Raw genomic sequence first — 20,790 nt, 5'->3', positions numbered from 1 at the left:
TTCCATGACGCGATATTGTACTATTTCGATAAAGTACAACTTCGACTTGTCGGTGTTTCCATTGAAGAGCGTTTCGCTTCTGAGGCGCAATTCTCGTAGTGACCTCACAGTTCTGTCGGAGGTGCTCATGATGTTTACGGAAGACGGAAGCTCGGACTTGTTAAGGTTACTTTAGAAACATCTCCCTCCCCTCATCGGTCGGGTTCGGGCATTTGGTGTTGTGTGTGTGCGCACTTATAAATTGTGTTATGGTGAGGACGTGCGCGGTATGTCGCTCGATTGCTCGTTGCCCGGGGTAACGGCCATTTCTCACGCAACGATATGGAACGTGCATTGAATGGCGGCATATTGACTCTATAGCTAAATGGCTTTGTCCTTTAAAAGACTTGTTATCTCCTCAGGAGGCAGCTCCGACACGAAAGCGCGTCCCCGTACTTCCTACTTCCTTTCCTCCGTGACCGGGCGGGTGTCACATGACTACAGGGAATGCGCAAAAAGTGTTTCCATTACGCTTTTGCAAAAATACTTCTCAAAAACCACCTCATGAGAGCGTAAAAGCTTTTTTGCGATATTTTTCCCCGAAAATCATGTGTTTCCATTACCAGCTTGCTTTTGCACAACTTTTGCGCAAAACTGGGGGTAATGGAAATGTGTGACTATGTTTACATGCAGTCAATATTCGGGTTAAGGTCAGAATTTCCGGTTTCTGAAACAATCGAGGAAACTCGTTTACATGCAAGAGTTTCTCCCATTAACATGCTCATTTGTGCTCCATTGGAATAACCAGTATAACGTCATTTCCGCTTTTAACTTACTACGTTCCATAAAAATCATTGTATTTATGTCACTCACCACGCTAAAAAAAGGAGTCGGTTTCCTCCTCGCTCCAAAAGTGTGCTTCTTTGCTGCGAGCGTCATGTTTGTTTACAGCGGCTTGAGTATTTCCGGCGGGTTACACGCCAGAAGCACGGATTTAAATACTTGCGTTTTCGCCATAAGACACAAAACAATGTGAAAACGCCGCGGGGAAATCAATCAATTCAAGTGAAGCCCTTTTAGCGGGTGGGACGGCGCTGCGCATACCAAGACCAAGATTCCTTGCAAATTAAAATAAGCGAAGAAGAGAAGAAGACAAAGAAGAAACTAGAGCGGTATTCCCAATGCGCAAAGAATTCGGGTTTTAAAAAGGGTAACCCAGGGGTCTTATTCGGGTTTTGAAAAACCTGAAAAATAGCTTATTCGGGTTATTGCACGCGTTTACATGGCCTTACAAAACCCAAACATTGCCAATATTTGGGGTTTTAAAGGGTTATTGCCTGCATGTAAACGTCATTGTCATCAACGAGTCATTGTGTGGCCTTAAACAGGAAATGGCCAATGAAGATTCATCAGCAGGTTGCAACAGATTGGCAGCATCAATGAAAGGGATAGAGGTGGATATCCTTAGAAATGGATCAAACGTCTGTTGCTTTGCCAAACAGTTGGCGAACAGCAAGGTGTGAAAGGAGAAATACTAAAACATTGACCAGATTGACACTTAAAAGCTTAGAGATGGTCAAATGAAGTGAGCCTGTAAAGTTGATACTGAAATTTCAACAGAAAATCATTTGGACTCATGCATGCCAGATCCACCACACCAGCATCTATCGAAACTCAGACACAATCTGCTTCTTCCTCAGATCATTGAATCGGTGGAGGCTGGTGTCTGTGGAGCTCACTCTCCTTCGTTTGTCCTTCCTTCCTTTCCTCAGTCTCTCCTTTGGTCTCTTGAGGTCTCCCTGATTTTTTTGATTTGTTGGAATTTAGATGTTTCTGGGGTTGGTGAAGAACTCTGGTTGGTGGCCCGGTGGGTGGTGTCTGGTCGGTGCTGGATTTCACCTTCCTTTGTTTTCTTTGGTCCTTCCTCGGGTCTCCTGACGGCGGTGTTCGGTTTAGGTGAACGGTATTGGATTTTTTTTAACTAGGTTTTTGGTGAACTAACGAATACGCACACGCACATACACATACTCACCCACATGCAAAAAGAAAAAGAAAAAAAAGAGCAATGATGATGACATTACCAAATGAACAATACTGAGCTCTTTTAGAAAAAGAAAAAGAAAAAAAAAGATTAAGAAAAAAAAAGAAAGAAAAGAATTTGGACTTTTTGACAGTAATATGTATAAAACATGCCTCTGTATGTCTTATGCAAGATATGGAAGTCTAGAAATGCATGTAGTTTGGTGCAGATTCAAATAGTTATTATCTGTCCCCGGTGCAAGTGTGCACTTTGGTGTGTGCGAAAATGCGCTTTTATGAGTCTTCGAATTGCAGAGTACTCTCTTGATGACATCCTAAATTCCACCAAAATTAAGTTCATTAGATGAAATCAATGGAGCACAATGAGTAAACTTCCCCTTATATCTTAGAGTGTTTACAGTTTGACGGCTCCACTGAGGAAGAAAATAGTTGGTCTGCTTCCCAGGAATGTGCCAACCTCAAGAGCAAGAAGGACAAATATAGATAAAACGTCAAGTGAATAAACAATACAAGCAAGAATAAGCTATCTCCTGCTGTGATTTCATTTTCAGTTCAAACCTGTGACGGTAGTAAACATACACAACGGTCCGTCAGCCTGCTTCCGGGGAACGGCAGTTTACTCCTTCACATAGCGTCACAGTTTGACAGCTGCCGGCATCTCTTGATTACCTGTAAAAACATTTCTCAACATCACCTGGTTTAGGCAAACTCCAGACAGAAAATATCTCGCGGATGAGTCGCAGAGCTGATTAAAAATGAGCTGCGGGAGATGATTATGTCTCATTTTGTGGTTACGAGTCAGAATGGCTCCAGAAGCGCTTATTGACTGAAGTCTCATGAGTCACCAGCCATTCTGCATAAATGCATTTAAACACATACGTCTCAATGCAGCATCTGCTGCTTCTCCCTGTCCTCAATTTCTCAGCCAACACCATTCTGAACACTCCAAGTGAGTGCAGCGTGCAATCTATCAGTGTCGTTAAACTGTTCAAACTGCTGTGTACGGCTGCAGCTCTGGCCCCCCGGCACTAAATCCTCAAGCGGCACGATTCTATCATGTATCAGAACACTTTAGCCATTAGCAGATACTGTTCGGTGGCCCATTTATGGTTTTATATCAAGCAGCGAGACACTAGTTTGCATTTGAACATGATGAAAGCAGGCATGGAAATGTATTTGGCTATTTTAACTGATAGCATGAGAAGATTAGGAGCGATCATGTTGGTGTAATTAGACAGATACTAACGACAGCACATTCATAAACTCAATGGGAACATTCTGGAAATGCAGGTCCTTGGAAACGCAGATCAAAAGTTATAATTTATTGGAACATACATTATTAAACATTGGAAATGTAAACTGAGAAGAAGAAAAAAGACACCTTTTTTTTTTTTTACCCCCTGCAATCCCACTGACCATCATTGACTGACATGTCATTAAAAACATAAATATTAACCAGACATTTGCGATTAGCATGTGAAGGCTAATTGGAAAAAAATGGAAGCATTTGGAATGATTTTGAATGACATGCAATGGTATACAATGACCTGGAATGCACGGAAATTTTGAGGGAAATTTTGCCTCATTGGGAATAAATGGTGATAATTGTTTTTGTTTTTTTTGCGGTGGAACATTTTTAATTTGAGGGAAACTTGAATATTTACACACAATAATAAATGAAAATATTCTTATGGAAGCAATGCATTGTTTAGTGTTGAGCTGCAGCAATTCATTCAAAGGATAGGTAATAGTTGTGTTTGCTTTCAACTTAATATTAGTAAATGATTATCAGTGCTTTTCTACCTTCAGTATTTTGTTTAAGAGCACTTTAAGATGTAGGCCACAAGCGCTCAGAATCAAACCCACGACATTCGGACTGGCAGCCAAGGAGCCAAGGGAATTCAAGTTTCCCAACGTGGCTTTGCAAAACTTTTCTAGTAGGGCTGGGTTTCAAAAAATCGAATAATCAATATCGAATCGATTTTCCTTTGCGAGCCTGATATCGATTCATAAAACCATGTATGGATTATTTTAATATCTCTTTTGACTATAAAATCATAAGACATTTTTTCTTTGTATCTTACTGCTTTCTGGAAATTTACTGTTCATGTGAATTTAAAAGTTCTTACATTTATGAAGGACCAGACATATTGGACTTAAAGATAATTCTGAATGTTTTTACTTTATATTTACAATTATTGAATTAGAATTATAAAAATATTTCCATCTCACCCTTCTGAAATAATTATAACACATGTTACTTTTTATTAATAAACTAAATCATTTAACCATTTACCGCCTGTGCAAAATTTTATTTGGAATTTAATGTTTGTGGAGTTTCATGTCGTTGATATTTAAGAAGAATTGTTGTTTCATAATTAATCAAATCGAATTGAATCAAATCGGGAACAATTTAAATCGAATCGATCCGAACTCTTGTGAATCGAAATCGATTGAGGAAATTAGAATTGAAAAAAAAAAAATCAACATTGGCACTGAGGTCCGTGTACTCAGCAACCGCAATATGAGGTACACTTGCGTAAACATTTTCAAATTTTTTGAAACATCTCTTGTACTGTGTCTCCACAGACCGTGCACGTGCACCTAATGCTGTGGCCCGCGCGAGTGTCTTTACCTCACATCAACTTTCCAAGCGCAACGGGTGCCCTTTAAAAGTTCAGCGCTGCTCTTTAGTCTCAATCATCTCAGCGACAGTCCAAATAGAAGCCCGTTTGAGTTAAGGTCACTGATCATAATGAACAACACTAAAGCAGATGATTTACCACAGTTTATTTTCCATATAATATGTAACATCCTGTAAAAAGTTCACGCATGTAGATATGTGAGCACACGATAAGAACACATCTGGGCAGGAAAAATCAACATTTCATACAGGAATGCATTGAAAGGATGATGTTCAAGTGAGACAAGCAAGGTATGTACTTGCTGCTTCATTTTTTTATTTGTTTCTATGCTTACGTCTGTGCAGTTAATGATAATGCAATGGACTTCACAAATCATTAAGAAAATCAAAAGTCCGTACACTAATGATATTTTCTGGCACAGTGTGTGGCTGTACATGTCACACTTTTGTTTCTGCCCGTTTACTTCTATATTCATTCGAGCGGTTAGTTCAGTGCAAATGAAAATCGCACAGGGACATCTGACTGGCAGTAATAATGATAATAATATCTGAACCAAAAGAAAGCGGCAGAAAACTCGGAATCAGTTCTTCCTGCTCCGTTTATAGCATTTTCCATTTGATTATTTCACCTGACACGGCAGAGGTACCCAGACGAGGAGAAGCGACAAAAATACAGAATGGTTAATAGGATTAACAAATCATTGAAGTATTACCTCTAATGCTCCTCAACAAGCAGAGCGGAACATTGAAAGTCAAGCTGCTGTTCAGCCTCCTTGGCTAATTGAGGGTTGGAGGCTCATCAACCAATACCATTGCACCTTTATACTGTATTTCCATGAAGAAATATTTCATCCTCATTACCTCGGACCGTGGACAGGAGATTGACCGTCTCTGTTGCGTCTTTAACCGTTACCACTTCAACACCGTCTGTGTTTTTCTTTTTCTATTTAATAGTGTGCGCTGCTCACTGGCGGAGGGAATCGGTACGGGGGGAGGGCGGCGAGTGGGCCCCGCTGGTACCCGCTTGGCCTCAGACCTTCCGTCTCCTGAATGTTGGGCTCCAGGTTGACGTGCAGGTGAGCGTGGCAGTAGTCCAGCACTGACGGCTCACGGCTGTACGTCAGCGCTCTCAAGTGCAGCGGGATCTAGAAGAGCCGAGAAAGCGCACAAAGGAGAGAAGCACACACACACACACACACACGTGAGCTGTGGAAATCAGCCGGAAAGCCTCCGTTTCATTTGATGAATATTTGAAATTGGCTTCATTTGCCCATGGCACTGCGCTCTGCACAGTCTTGGCTGGTGATACGGAGCACGCCCCGAGACCTGAAATATGTGCTGCTCAAACACCAACTTTCAACTCAAATGATTTATATGCAAGATGAAAGCCTTGGGCAAGAGTGCGCACATCCTTTCTGCCCTCTTTTAAATGGAATCAAGGCTCCATTTAGAAGAGAGTGCTTATTATATTACCACTTAGCTGATTCCTGTACGGGGGGTATTTAGGTTTACCTGCAAGTGAGGTCAGACTGGTATCAATTGGATGGCACAGAGGTCTAATGTATCTGCAGTCAATATTATGACATATAGTATATTATTCTCGGCAAGTGTTAGGCTACCACTAGCTTTGTTGTTGCGATGAACAAATTCACATTATTGTTTATATGTAATTTTTTATTTTGCCTTGTCTTTTTTTCCAGTAAATAATAAACTTTACTTTGTCCTGAATGGTCTTAATGATCGTTAGGTAGGGAGACTGGGGCTTGTTGTCACACGGGTAATTATCTTCTCCACTAGAGGGCGCAACAAAAAATTGGATATTGCTTTTCCTATTTATGATCACGAGTCATGACATGTCTGAGATATGATTAGCAAATTGTGAGCTGAGATGAGTGCCACTTAAAGCGTTTTGCACAACCCAAAGTTAAATATTTTCATTATATATTAGGGGTGTGAATTGCCTAGTAGCTTGCGATTCGATCTGTATCACGATTCATAGGTCACGATTCGATTCGATTAATCCCGATACGAATCTATAAGTCAATTATTGTGATTTTTTTAAAAATTTTTACTCAAATTTAGAAAATACTAATCAATAAACTTGTACATGCACACTGTAAGGTTTGTATGGAAATGTACTTCAGGCTTATAAACTGTGGTCCACCGTATTTAACAAACAAACAAATCAAATTTTAAGGCTTAATGTTCCATTAATATAACATTCTTCCATGCTTAAAGTGTGAACCCTAACTCTAATTAAGACATTTTGTTCAGAAATGGATCTTTAAAAATCGATTCGGCTGCATATTGAATCGATACGAGAATTGTGCGCTGTAATATCGCGATACATTATATCGATTATTACCCCTATTATCTATATTTTGAAAAGTGTCGTCCATATGCAAATTCTAGCAGCAATTCAAGTGGGATTGTTACAGGTGAAATTCAGGCATCTTGTCCTTTTGAGCTAACTTTAAACTAGAGCTAATTTTAGCCAACAAGGTAGTTTGGGGCAACATGTCTCCGTGATTTTGGGATTAGTTGTCACGTGACACATGCAAAGAATGGGCCAGTAAAAAATACATCGCTGATTAATTGGTTTACATATGTCGGAATTGCCCTTCGGATGATGAGTCGGACGAGTGAGGAAATTGGTTTGTCAGGTTTTGTTTTAAATGTTTAAAAATGGATCATAAATGGTTGTTGTGTCCAGAATTCATAACTGGTTGGAGTTTCATGAAGCAATACTTTTTCTTTTTTATAATTCAGTTTAAACTTGAATTTTTGGTTTAAGGGGGGCAAAACAGGCATTTGAGGCTGCAGGCCACGACTCTCACGCCATCAGTTTCTAAGGACGTTGTTAGTACCAGATGTGATGGGGCTGCCAGATTGTATCTGGGTTGCCTACCGATGACGTCACGCTACAGGATTGGCTGGAAATGATTTAAAATTGTTCAATAAAGTTGTATGAAAAAAAAATCTGGTTAATGTCAAAACATTGGAATGAAAACATTAAAGATGTCATTTAAATAACGAAATGTATGAGCTGAAATTGTCAAAACGTGAAGAAACCTAATAATATAAGATTGAATAAATAATCAAATAGCTTGAAGCGCCTTCGCAGCGCTAACCAAAAGCGCGATTCAGATGTGTTCACTTTGGTTTGGTTTCTTTTTAGGTGTTCACAAAAAAATAATAGGAACACATTATCAATCTAAATTGACAATATTTGTCACATCTCAGGCAATTAGTTTGTGTATTTATCATTTATTCAACCTATTGTATTATTTATTCAATATATCTTGCTTTTATATTCTTAAATTTTTACAATTTCAGTCTGTACATTTTGTTATTTAAATGACATCTTTAATATTTTCTTTCTAAAGTTTGACGTCAACTGGATAATTTCCAGCCAATCCTGTCCGTTCGGCGACCCCGATACGATCTGGCAGCTCGATCACATCTGGTACCGCCGATGTAAATCCAGTGCATGTTGCAAAATATTTTATGTTAACGTCAATAACTATGTTCAATAAATTTTTCAAGATCAATGATAAACATTTTTTTTGGGCTGACTTTAATGTTCACTTTGAATAAAAAACCCAAAAAAACAGGAGAGTAAAATTAATGTGACGTCTTACCCCATGTAGTGAGACAACACATGCCACATGTTTACACCCTCTATTTGAGCGCTTACAATTCTGCACTGACACAAAATGTTCAAATGACATAAATACAAAATATATTTTTTATTTTATTTTTTTTATTTATTATTAAAAAAATAAAAAATATATACCTGAGACGGTCTTTCATCTGGTGCACATTTTTGTATATTCCAAAATATATGTAAAGATGTAAAAAGTGTGACATCAACCCTGTAGCCTATGCTACACAACTATACATACAGTTTGCCTTCTTTTATTTTAGCCAGAGAAAATAATGATATGGTCCTTACCGCATTGCTGTAATAACATACCTAATGGCGCCCAAGACCTTTGTTACAGTAGCGCATATACAAAATAAATTTCAAAGCAGAGCACTTTACTGTACTGTATGTAAGGCACATCACACACTATGCAACACATAAAGGAAAGTACATAAAGGAAAACAAGCTGATAATCAGAATGTGAACAATCACAGACACACACATTAATGTATCATATAATTTTAAAGTCTGCCCCTCAGTTATTAAATAGTAGTGTTTCCTTGAATGAAGAATGATGAATGACTACATCCATCATGTTTGTTCTTTGTTCTAGTATTATACTAGTAGAAGTCTCAAGAGGCTTTTCAAAGCCCCCTCATTGAAAAAGCACTGCTCACGATCACAAATGTGCGGCGTGACATTTATTATTAAATATTCTGTCTCGGATTATTTGCTGAAACCACAAAGGGATTTAGATCAAACTAATTTGATCCGCCATTCTGTCTGTATCTAGTGTTGGTCAAGATTCACAATGCCATCAGCAGTCCAATCTGGCTTTGTTTGTTCGCTGCTTAAATTGGAAGATTAGTTGGAGGCACCTTTTTTGTCTACGTCTGAACTTTGCCCACTCCTTTCCAAGCACTAATGAAAAGTAAATACACAGATGTAAAATAAGGTAAGTCTCTGTGTGTCTTTATCTGGGCTCGCTTTTTTACAAATGGTTGCGGAAGAGGACATTGTGGGCTTGTTTTGTCCAATTAATGGAACCGTAAAAGTCCGGGGCTGTAAGTGAGTGAAGTCGATATAAATGCGGTTGAAGCAATCACCCTTTCCCGCTCGCTCTACAACTGTAGTTGGCAACACACTTCTAACTTTTATCTCCTCAACATTTAGCTTCTACATTGCTAGCGAATCCCGGCTGTAATCCAAAGGAGCCATAAAATAACCTGAGCTGCTGTAACTGAGACAATAAACGTAATTTTTTTTTGCCCATCACTGTTAAACTCAAAGGACCTCTACGCATCTGTAAATACATGAATAAATGCACCCCTTTGCAAGGTGAAGTTCTCCTTCTATACAGGCTGAATCATAAAACGCTCTGAATATTCCAGACAACACAAAAAGACGTATCATCTTTTTGTGCACTTTAAAAGAGAAATGCAAACCACTTTGTTGTGCCATTATATGGACCATTTAAAGTTCCCTGTGGTCACATTGACCCCCCCCTCGGCATCGGACCAGGTTAGAACTCTGGTCTGGTCCGGACTTGAGAAGGAGACAGTGTGTAGTAAGTTTTGCCATCTAGTGGTGAACAAATAGAATGCAACGACATAAGTGCTTCAAAATGCAGACGCGCTATGGTGCCTCAGAGAGACAGCACTTTGCAAACCAATGACTATGTTTGCTAAGTTTATCTCCGAGTAACTGTAGCAGAAATGTGGCGGTGAAAGATATCAGTCTTCTGAAAGGTGTGGTGCGTTAGCGAATACTAGACCTACAATTAAATTAATAAATATACATTGATGTAATAGAACTTTTTTTTGGTGCATATTATTGAAATTAACTCATTCGCTGCAATTAACGGCTATAGACGTCAAAAATTCATTTTAACTATTTATAATAGTTTAACATTTTTTCCCACTTTTGTTAACAAGAGTATGAAAACCTAGAATCTTTTTTATTCATTTAGAACAGATATCATTTTTTTTGATTAATTGTTAGTTAACTAGTGAAGTAATGCAATTAATTATGATAAAAAAATGTAATCGCCTGACGCCACAAATTTTTAATAATCTTTTCTTTTTTTTAAAAAGAAAAAAAGAAAATATTATTAAAATGTTAAAAAAAAATTTTTTAATTACTTAAAAAAAACGAAGAAAAGATTAGGCGATTTTTTTTTTTACGTAATTAATCACATGTCTTCACTAGCTAACTCACGATTAATCACAAATTTTCTGTTCTAAATGTACAAAAAAAAATACTCTGGTTAACAAAAGTGGGAAAAAAATTACTAATAGAAACGGTTCAAATAAATGTTTGACGTCTATAGCCGTCAATGGCAGTGAATGAGTTAATAGTGGGTTTTAAAAATGAATAAATTATTAGTTCACCACTAGATGGCACCAAATAATAGACAGCATCCTTTTAATGACACATAAAGAATTGTGGGGTTTTGAAATTAATATGTCATGATCTGTGTTTTGTTGATTTGGTTTTGGTTGGATTTTAGTTTATGTGTTCCTTGCATGTCTATTGTCTCATCAAGTTTGATCAGGTCCACCTGGCCCTTGTGTCATCCAATCAGTTCCCACAGCCACGCGTGTCTTGTCCAGGTGTGTCTCGTTATTTCATCAGTTTGTGTGTATTTAGTCCCCTGCTTACGTTCAGGCCTTCTCAGTTCATTGTCCATGTCATGTTCGTGTCATGTCATGTTGCTGGCTCAAGTACATTTCTTTTATTTTAAAGCTTTGAACGCTGTTCTTGGGACCTTGTTGATTTTATGTTTTTTGAGAAAGCCCAAGAACCATGCTTGCCTTTTTGTTTAGTTGTTTGTAGGGATGGCAGAAATGGAACATTGAAACGATCAAATCATTTGAAACGATTGATTCACAAAAAGAATTGATCTTTTGGAACGTTTGAAACATCTCCCCACAGCAACAATTGGTGGTAAAATATTACAATCAAGCAGTAGATCAGTGTTGCCAGCTCCCCAGTAAGGAAACTAACCATTGGCTGGCTGTCTGTCATCACCTAATTTACACAACTGGCAATCGGGCTATAATTGTAATGGACGCCATAAGAGAGAGAAATAATATCATGGGAAACAAAAATGTAATAACCCCTATGCTATCACATTTAATCAAAAACTACATTTCAACAGGCTACATTTCAAAGGCTTTTTTTTTTTTTTGCGACAGGGCATCAAATTTTGACAGAAAGTATTAGAGAGGAAAAAAAGGACCTGCGAAAACTTGACACCCGTAGCACGAATTGAACCTGGGTTACCTGGATAACGGACCTTTTTCTTAGCCCATTGTGCGGGTGCGCTACCACTAAACCAACCGCCGCGTTCAAAGCGTTCAAGAGGATGTTGACATTTTATCATGTAGGGCGATGAATCAGCAGGGCAATTTTACATACGAAGTATACTTAGGTTGGATTTATTTCATATTTAAGACATTTTAATATAGGTCGGATTTTATTTAATTTTAGAAAAGGCACTTGCTGAAACAATGTGGCGTTTGGAGGCTTAATGGAACGTGAAAGGCGACTGTCACGTGACATCCTGATTCTGAGACAGATTTAGGAACGCGATTCCAATCACAAGTTCCGCCTGGGTTCTGCAGTTTCGATTTTGCTGTCACTACTGATAGTAAAACAGCCACAAGAGTGTGGCCGATACTGGTATAATTGACCCAAAGGAAAAAGTTGAGGGTTCGCACGGCAGAAATGGAAGAAGCAGCCGCAGCATGTCAAGCCGCCAAATGCTATTAGAGTGTGAGTGTACTCTATATTCAATGATCTCTTGACACTTGATTTCTTAGAGCACCTCTAAACTGCGGAACATGCCCAATTCGCACTTACTGTTCACATCTTTACCTGATCCCTTTGCACTATGTCTGACTGCGTACTCAATATTCCAGGGTCTTCTGTTGACGTCCAAGTGGCTCTCCGAACTCGTAAATCACCTTGAGTATGGATGTTTGCCAAATAAGAGCAGATAAATGCACTGCATATAAATCGGTGATTGACTTTCAAAATGCCTCAAACATTCAATTGACTTATGTAGTACGGACGTATTTTCATATGTATTTATTTTAGAAGCTGCAACCCTCTTGTGCATCTTAGTGCAAGTAGAATAAAAGCCTTTTTGGCCAAGTCGGCAGAGTGTGCATTTAGCTTTTAATTAGGAATATAGGGGAATGTTGGCTGTTATGGGCGGGCCTTTCAGAGAGGTGAGTCATTCGCTTCCACATTGGACCGCTGCCAACAGTTGCATGGGGGGCGGGGAAGGGGGGGTCTTAAGGATGCATACGTTCAATTTTGCCTGAAGCATTATCGGCATATCCACATTAACGGCTGAGGAGCTTCTGCCCAGGAAATGTGTGCAGCACACGCACATATAGAATGAAATCAAATCTCTTGATTGCAATTGCTACAGCATCAAACAATAGTTTTCTTTTCTCTTAATAACTCATTCTATAGTGAGTCGCTGGCTACTGGCCAAGGTAATAAAACAGACATCTGGCATCAGAAGAATCTTTTTTTTTTTTACGAGAGCTACAGCCCAAAAATCTTTTTCAGGTGCTGTTATATACATTCGGACTGTAAAATGCCATTATATCCCCTTTAAATTTTATGATGCATGTCTTTTTTTTCCCCCCCACGCTGAGTTTTCTTCTGCGTGCCCCTCAGCTAAAGTGACTCATTGTGTATTGCTGGATTCTAATTCCCTAGAAGTGAAAAGTTCTCAGAAATCTCAATTAGGTCCTTTTTTTTTGTTTTTTTTTGTTTTTAAAGCACCTAACACCTTGTGAACATAATTTCGGTTCATCTTGTTTTTGCTCAAATCTATCTACACATTGATGGTGGGAGTCAAAGCTTTCACAGAGCGATTATGAACATCACTTCCCCTCATCATTTGCGATCCCAACTCACCCCCGCAGGCACTTGCTACCGACATCAACATCAAGTGCCACATGAGGCTTACAAGTCATCAATGCCACCAACGTATGTACTCATAAGGATGATTTCTCATTTAAGAGCAGTTTTGGTACCTGCAAGAGTTTATCTTTGTAGAACACTATATGGGCTTGATTGACTAAAAATGTGCGATTGTATGCAAAAACGGGAGCTAACTTCGACATCTGCTCATGCTCAGCAGAAGCTGGTTTAGATTGCGTCTGCTAAACACGCAAGCTTTTGAAAATGAACATTGATAGGATGCTCAAAATATAGTCAGTACTCACCGATACCAAGTGCCGATACCATTAGTACTTATGACATTTAAAATTTCCCCAAAAACAATGACAGATAATTTTGGGAAAAATGACCTGTATAGCCAAATTTTTGTTTTGCAAAGTTCCTTAATTTTTTTTGTGAGATTTGTGATTAATCGTGAGTTAACTCGTGAAGTCATGCGATTAATTAAAATAAAAAATAAAATAATCACCTGACGCCCCTAATTTTTAATGATCTTTTCTTTTTTTTTCTAATCGCATCAGGCGATTCTATTTTTTTATTGTAATTAATTGCATGACTTCAATAGTCACAATTAATCACACATTTTAGATCTGTTCTAATTGTACAATAAACATTTTTTCTAGGTTTTCATACTCTTGTTAAAAAAAAGTGGAAAAAATGTTAAACTAATAGAAATGGTTCAAATTAATTTTTCACATCTATAGTCATCAATGGCAGTGATGAGTTAATAACAATTATATTTTCAATTTGCAAAAAAAAAAGAAGGCATTAAGCATAGAGCACAACTTAAAATGATTTTCAAAAAAATTGATAAATAAAATGAAATAAATAATCCAAAGTCCCAATCAAAATATGTGGTTGTACGACTTCTTTTTAAGGACTACAGTGAAGTGCAAATAGTTAAATTCAATACAATAGAGCCAATACCAATTGTGCCAATGCCATATTGAGATCTTAATTATGTCAGAAAGCAACATAATATGTTATGATGGTTAGTAGGGGTGGGAATCTTTGAATGTCTCACGATTCGATTCGATTCCGATTTTTGGGTCTGTGATTCGATCCAGAATCGATTTTTCGATTAATATCGATTCTTGATTCACAATGATTTAATTGACAATGATTTTTGCTTCAATCTATAGATGTGCAAGGAATTGGAATGATCTACTCCAGTCTGACTCGCTAATGCTAATTAGCTCGCTACTCGCGGCACTTTTATCACTCAAAAGAACGGCTCCATGCTGAAAAAAAACAAACTTTTACTGTAATAACTTGACCGTGACTTTTTCCTTCTACTCTCTAATGTGGCTACAACTTAAGTGTTTTAGACCGCGTGGAACCACACTGCCCCTCAGTGGCCAAACCGGGTACAACATGAACTCCAAATAAAGGCACATACAGACAAAGGCAAGACAGTATAATAAAAATTAATATAAAATCGATTTTGGGACATTTCAAATCGATTCTAAATGAGAATAAAAAAAATTGACACACCCCTAATGGTTAGTGTTTGTGTTGAAAGCAAACAAATCTCACATGAGCACATAACCGTTGTCAATTAAACTAAATGCACAAAATGCAAACTTGCTCCAAGTATGACTGACCACATACAAAAAACAAAATCTCAACTGTGCTTGACACTGCAAAGAATGCAACGTTAGATGTGGTAAATTGTAAATTTCACACAATAAGGACTAGCTTGCGAAATTCATGCACTGATCCAGATGCCTTCAAATAAATGATCCTCAACAACTGTAGGTAAGACCCGCCATGGCAGTATGAGGGTACCAGCCCACGTTGGCATATTAACAACGTCCTCCGTGAGCTTTCAAGTGGATCATTCAACCAGTGGTCAATGCTGCTGCGGAGAGCACAGACAAGCCTCTATTATCACAACTGTGTCGTAGGCCTCACATTCTGCTTAGCATGTTAATGGACACAGGACCGTTGGTGCTATTTCACCCCCCCCCCCCCAAAAAAATAGTTTGCAAAAATAGGCAAATGATTAGTTTCAGTATGCTAGAAATGATGCAGGCATGTAAGACGACATGTCAGAGTGAAAAGAGGCTGCCCAAACAGTGCTTCATCTCTTGAGCATGGGGTGGGGGGTGGGGTGTCTGTGCCTTGCTCAAGGGCACTTTGGCCGTAGTCCAGAAGCCTGTAGTGGAAATCAAACCACAGTCCTTACAGAAGAGTTGCCGCTACTCTGCAACAAACCCCCTTTCAGTGCCCCGTAAACAAATGCTGTGCAGCTCAGCCTCTCTCCAGAGGATGTCATGGCTTGCGCTACTATCCTTTGGGCAGTATGTCAAACGTTTGAACTCGTTTGAAACAGTATCACAAAAACATGAATGTCATTGTAGTATGAAAACATACAAGCACAGTGCAAAGAAGTTCCAGCAGCATGTAAACGGCCTCTCTTGGGATCTTCTGATGGATCCAAAGCAATAACAAATGTCGTTGCTGTTTTCTTTTATCGCTTCATAATTCACACTGTTCAAACTGTTACTGTTGCACTTGTCTGCGTTAATGAATTTCTGAAAAGAAGACACATTCTGGAGGCTGCACTATCCCTTAAAAAGAACATGTTTAGGCTTAAATATATTGTTAAACATTTATTTGGCATTTTATTGTGTATAGATCTGGAGTACCATTACACCGCTACGATTATGACATGGCACAACAAATCAATATTAGCGCATACATTCAGGGGCGTAGCCAGACTTTTTTTCAGTGGGGTGGCCAGGATGACACAACAGTGAGGGGTGACAAAGGGTGTGTGTGCATGTGAGTTATTTTCTTACCATACCATCCGCAGTAAGGTAACCAGAACAATGACCACCACACTCATAATCAAGTGGGAACGATTCCAACTAATGTAACGCTGGTCTTAATTTACTAGATAATGCCAAATTACTTGACATTGCTTTGCTTTTGGGAATTCTCTCATAGTCTACTTCGATCCAGTGCACTGCTTCGCTAGCTAACAGCCAATCAGAGTGAACAATTGTCAACGATGGCTGACACCATTTTGCATACTGCGATCAATGGCTCTAAAAAGCAAAGTGACAAAACAATCTTTTAATTCTTTAAAAATTTAAGCATTTAATATTTTTTTACAATTAAAAAAAAAACTTTTGTTTGCTATTGCTTGTATTATGAGTGTGTGCGTGTGTGTGTGTGTGTGTGTGCAATATTAGTATATGTGTGCATTTTATTTCATGAGACTATGATTGTGTATGGTATGGTAAACAATGGCTTCTCAGCCATAATATTTGCTTGCTATGGTGTGAAGTAAAAAAATTTAATAGATCAATTATTTTTGATTAATTTAAGACTGTTTCTTGAAGTTTGTATTCAGATCAACTTTATATTAATAATTTAAATATGCTCTCTCTCTCTCTCTCTCTCTATATATATATATATATATGAGAGAGAGAGAGAGAGAGAGAGAGAGAGAGAGAGAGAATATAAAGGGATCTAAGCAGAAAAATCACAGATATCAACATTTCTCGTAGGTGTTGGGGTGGCCAGACAGTTACAAGGGGTGGTCATGGCCACACCTGGCCACCATCTAGCTCTGCCCCTGCAACAGAACACTTTGTGGCCTCAAGTGGAATAACAGCCACATATCTAAAATAACCCAAAATGTTGTCCAATGTGCTACAGTTTGTGCTATAATGTAAAAAAATATTATCATTTTTTACTGACTTTAATATTCACTATGCAATTACATCTTCTTTCTAAAGCATTTGTCAAAATAACCATAATCCCACAGATGTGGGGATTTATCATCTCCTAATGCTGCTCATCCTATTTTCTGTTCATCAATGTTAGCAATGCACGCTGAGATTTGCTTTTATTTACTGGATGGAGCATGCATGAACCAACACTGTGCTTTTCCTGATGTGAATGTAGTTAGAAACAACCCTGATATGGTGCCTAAAAAGGTTGATGTATAGATTAATTCAAAACTGCATACCATACAGTGTATTGGTAATGCATGTGATTAACTGCACGTTTGTGGTTATTATGTCTCCGTGACACTCTGGCTGGGACGCAATATGTCTAAATGCACATCTAATGAATCTTTGTATGTGGGTGTGTATATATATTATTTCTCTGGTTTAAACACTTAAGTGTTCTAATTGCGGAATAACAAAATTCAGTTGAATAATCAGTTGTCGACTTGGAATGGTGTCGTGTGTGATATTTCATCATAAACACAGACAAGTGATTTTGTGGTTTGATTTGATTTTACAACAGTGGGCTGTCATGAATGTTTGGCTGAGCTAGATTCCGCTGTCAATCGCCAACATGCATTGTGGGCACTAAATACAGCCGTCCTCGCTTTTTGACAAGAAAAATAAATCTGCTGCATAGGATTTTCCTCCTTTGGATGGGAACCTACAGTAATCCAAGTTGATCATATGCCAAACACTGTTATCACATGCACAAATGTAAAAAAACATCTGGCATAAAATGAGTAAATGTGTTTCGTGTGTGTTGGCAACATTAGAAAAAAAAAGTGCAGCGTATGCCTCTCCGTGTTTGATTCTTTTGGCAGCACATTTTTGTTTCTTTTGACTGGAACTAAAATTTGTCATATTAAGTGTCAGTTCTTGTCTTCAAAGTAACTATAATCACAATTGGCAGTTACAGGCCACAATATTTTATTATAAAAAAAAAAAGACAAAGTATTGTGAAATTAACTCATTCACTACCATAAATTCATTTAAAAAAAAGATTATTAAAAATTAGGGGTGTCAGGCGATTAAATTTGTTAATCGTAATTAATCGCATTACGTCACTAGTTAACCCACAATTAATCACAAATTCTATTTCTGTTCTAAATGTACACTAAAAAAATCTAGGTTTTCATACTGTTAACAAAAGTGGAAAAATATGTTGAACTAATAGAAATAGTTCAAATGAAGTTTTGACGTTTATAGCCTTCAATGGCAGTGAATGAGTTAAATGTTACAACTAATAAAAACAAAACTAAAATGAAGCATTTTCTGATAAATGTAAACTAACAAACATGCTCTGAAAACTAATTGAATAAAAAAATAAAAAACAACAACAAAAGCCAAAATGAAATTAAAAACTATTCTAACCCTGCTTAAGGCCACAGCTCCAGTCAGCCGCTTCAACAATGGCGGCGCACAACATGGTCCACAGGACTCGACCTTCCCCCCTCCTTCCGAGAAATTCAATAAGCGTTCAGGAATAACATGTCATAGAAAGTGACAAAAAATAAATGATATGGACGGCCATTTTACAGTATTTGTAATACACTGCACGAGGCCAAACCATTTCATTTATCAGTCTCTCACTTATTCCACAAGGAGATAATGTGTCAAATGAAAGATATGCAGCAAGCACAAAAGCATTACGAAGGTTAGACTGACAGACTCATGCTTAATGATAATACAGTACAGTAAAATCACCTTCGTTCAGATTGAATGCTCATTGTTTACCCGCTTGACTGCTTTAGGAAAAAGGCATTATTATTTTGTTTGGCAGGCGAGATATCACACAGTTTCTGTTTTAGTTTGCGCAAGTATTTAAATAAAGACTGTAGGTGCTATTCTGAGAGGTGCAACAGTAATACTGTTCAGTATTGATTGACATTGTCAGAAAGGTTCTGACCTGACTATTTGATCATTACTGTGGTTGTTTTCACCAAGGAAGTCTCAGCTAGTGTTGGTCAGTATAGAATTTATGTTCAAATGAAGTAGAGGAATGATCCTCATTTACATCTTTATGTAGGGAACATGAAGATGCTGCTGCCACCATCGCCCGACACCCCATTACAACAGGTGCTATAATCCAGACCACCAATGTAATGGACAAAATATGCAAAGCATCAACCAAATATTTATTACATTATTTTTCTATTTTCAAGCTTCATTCAAGAATTTATTTTGTCATATCAACACAAAATGGCACAAATGGTATAAAACTGTATACAACACAATACAATGCATATAATATATGACATTTATATTACAATATACACAATAAAACCCTCTATCATTGTTATATTGTTATTTTGATGTGTGATATTGGTTTAGCTAAATTTCTACATGAATGTAGCATTTGAGACGCTAACACAATACGTCATCCTTTTGCCTTCTCTCCAGGAATAACTCATTGCTTTACTCGCACTCCAACTTTGTTGACGTCCCAAAAGCAGGGAAACAGGAAAACCAAGGCATTGCCGACTCAAATATTATTTAATAACACAAGCGTAAATTAAAGAAAACAAGACACTACGGAGTCATCAAAACGTTATAATCCTGAATGAACAAAAGTCCAAAAGTAGATAAAGTAACAATTAACCAATCAACTACACAAAACTCAGCAGGACATGACAACTAACAGGAATGACGAGCAAATGAGCCAACAAAGACCGAGGCCCCGCCCACACGGAAGCCTGTTTCAATCTATCCGCACAAGTTTCTTACAGTTTGGGCAGTCCGTCCACACGGGGGCGCCATTTCGGAGCTTGAAACCGATCACTTTTGTAACCGGGCAGTGGAAAGTCGGGATGAGCCGGATATCCGTACAACACGAGTATCCGGTACGGATAATTCAATTTTTCCCGGATATAATTCCTTATTATCCGAATCTGTGCTCCACAGCGCTCCTCTCTCGCTACAGGCAGATTATTTTAATCACCCTCTTTTCTCCGTGACGTGAGCCAGTCAGTCGCACAGCCCCCCCGCTGATTCTTCTTCCACGTTTTCTGTTAACTCCCTGTGCCTGCGCTACAGCGCCACTCCAGACTTGGCATATATATTACAGCTGCTTTTGGACACTCGCATGTCTTGAAATGCTTCCGTCTGTACAAGATGTTTTTGAGGAACGAAGCCGGCTTTGCTTCCGCGTGAACAGGGGCCACGTGGCTGAGGGAGCTGATTGGAAGACACAAGGAACCGACAGAAAACCCTAGCGAGACATAACATGAAACAAACCACAAGAAGACAAGAAAGACATAGCATGAAACAATATTAAAGCAAAAATGACAAATGCAACCCTGGATAAAGTGCCTGGAAACTAAGAGTGGTGCGCAGGGATGATGTGCTAAAGAGGCTAAAGTACACTGTTTAAAGTGAATAAAACACAAGAAAAAGTCACCCTAAAAGCATTTTTTTTTCAATGATTACTTTGGTAAAAATGCGACGACAAGGGCTTGTAAAAATGAGATATTTTCGTGAATTTCCAAAACATGGCGGCTCACTGGCGACGCCTCCTTTTTCCGAGCCTGGACACGTGTGACGCCAGCGGGCCACACGTTAAATTAACAGAGTCAGTGCAGTGACGAGCATATGAGTTTGTGAGTTTGCTGACATAGACGGCGGTTCACTCATGACCCAAATGCTGCATTTAAGGAAGGTAGGAAGTCGGAATTATCCCACTCGGATTGTCCCATTTCCGACCTCAAAGCATTTGAGGCGAATGTAAACAAAAAAGATGGCTGACTGGTTACCAC

At 38.4% G+C, this 20,790-nt stretch overlaps 1 protein-coding gene across 4 annotated transcripts in view; it reads right to left on the bottom strand.

Annotated features, from left to right (window-relative positions):
• Positions 1–4,800: 4,800 nt before the first annotated feature.
• LOC147174137 (leucine-rich repeat transmembrane neuronal protein 4) overlaps positions 4,801–20,790 on the bottom strand; it is a 57,638-nt gene continuing 41,648 nt past the window's right edge. For 2 of the 4 annotated variants that reach the window (XM_086076759.1, XM_086076760.1), the window contains one exon: positions 5,669–5,808. Coding sequence is in view for 2 of the 4 variants with exons in the window: in XM_086076758.1 (XP_085932884.1) it covers positions 5,611–5,808 (198 nt within the window). In the remaining 2 variants the exon portion in view is untranslated. Of the gene's footprint in view, positions 5,809–20,790 lie in introns of all 4 variants that reach the window. The other 2 variants (XM_086076758.1, XM_086076761.1) reach the window with 2 other exon arrangements.

The sequence above is a fragment of the Leptonotus elevatus genome, chromosome 5 (genome assembly GCF_054856555.1).
Source record: "Leptonotus elevatus isolate MCC_2025b chromosome 5, RoL_Lele_1.0, whole genome shotgun sequence".
Taxonomy (NCBI): domain Eukaryota; kingdom Metazoa; phylum Chordata; class Actinopteri; order Syngnathiformes; family Syngnathidae; genus Leptonotus; species Leptonotus elevatus.
This window is presented reverse-complemented; position numbering and strand designations above follow the sequence as displayed.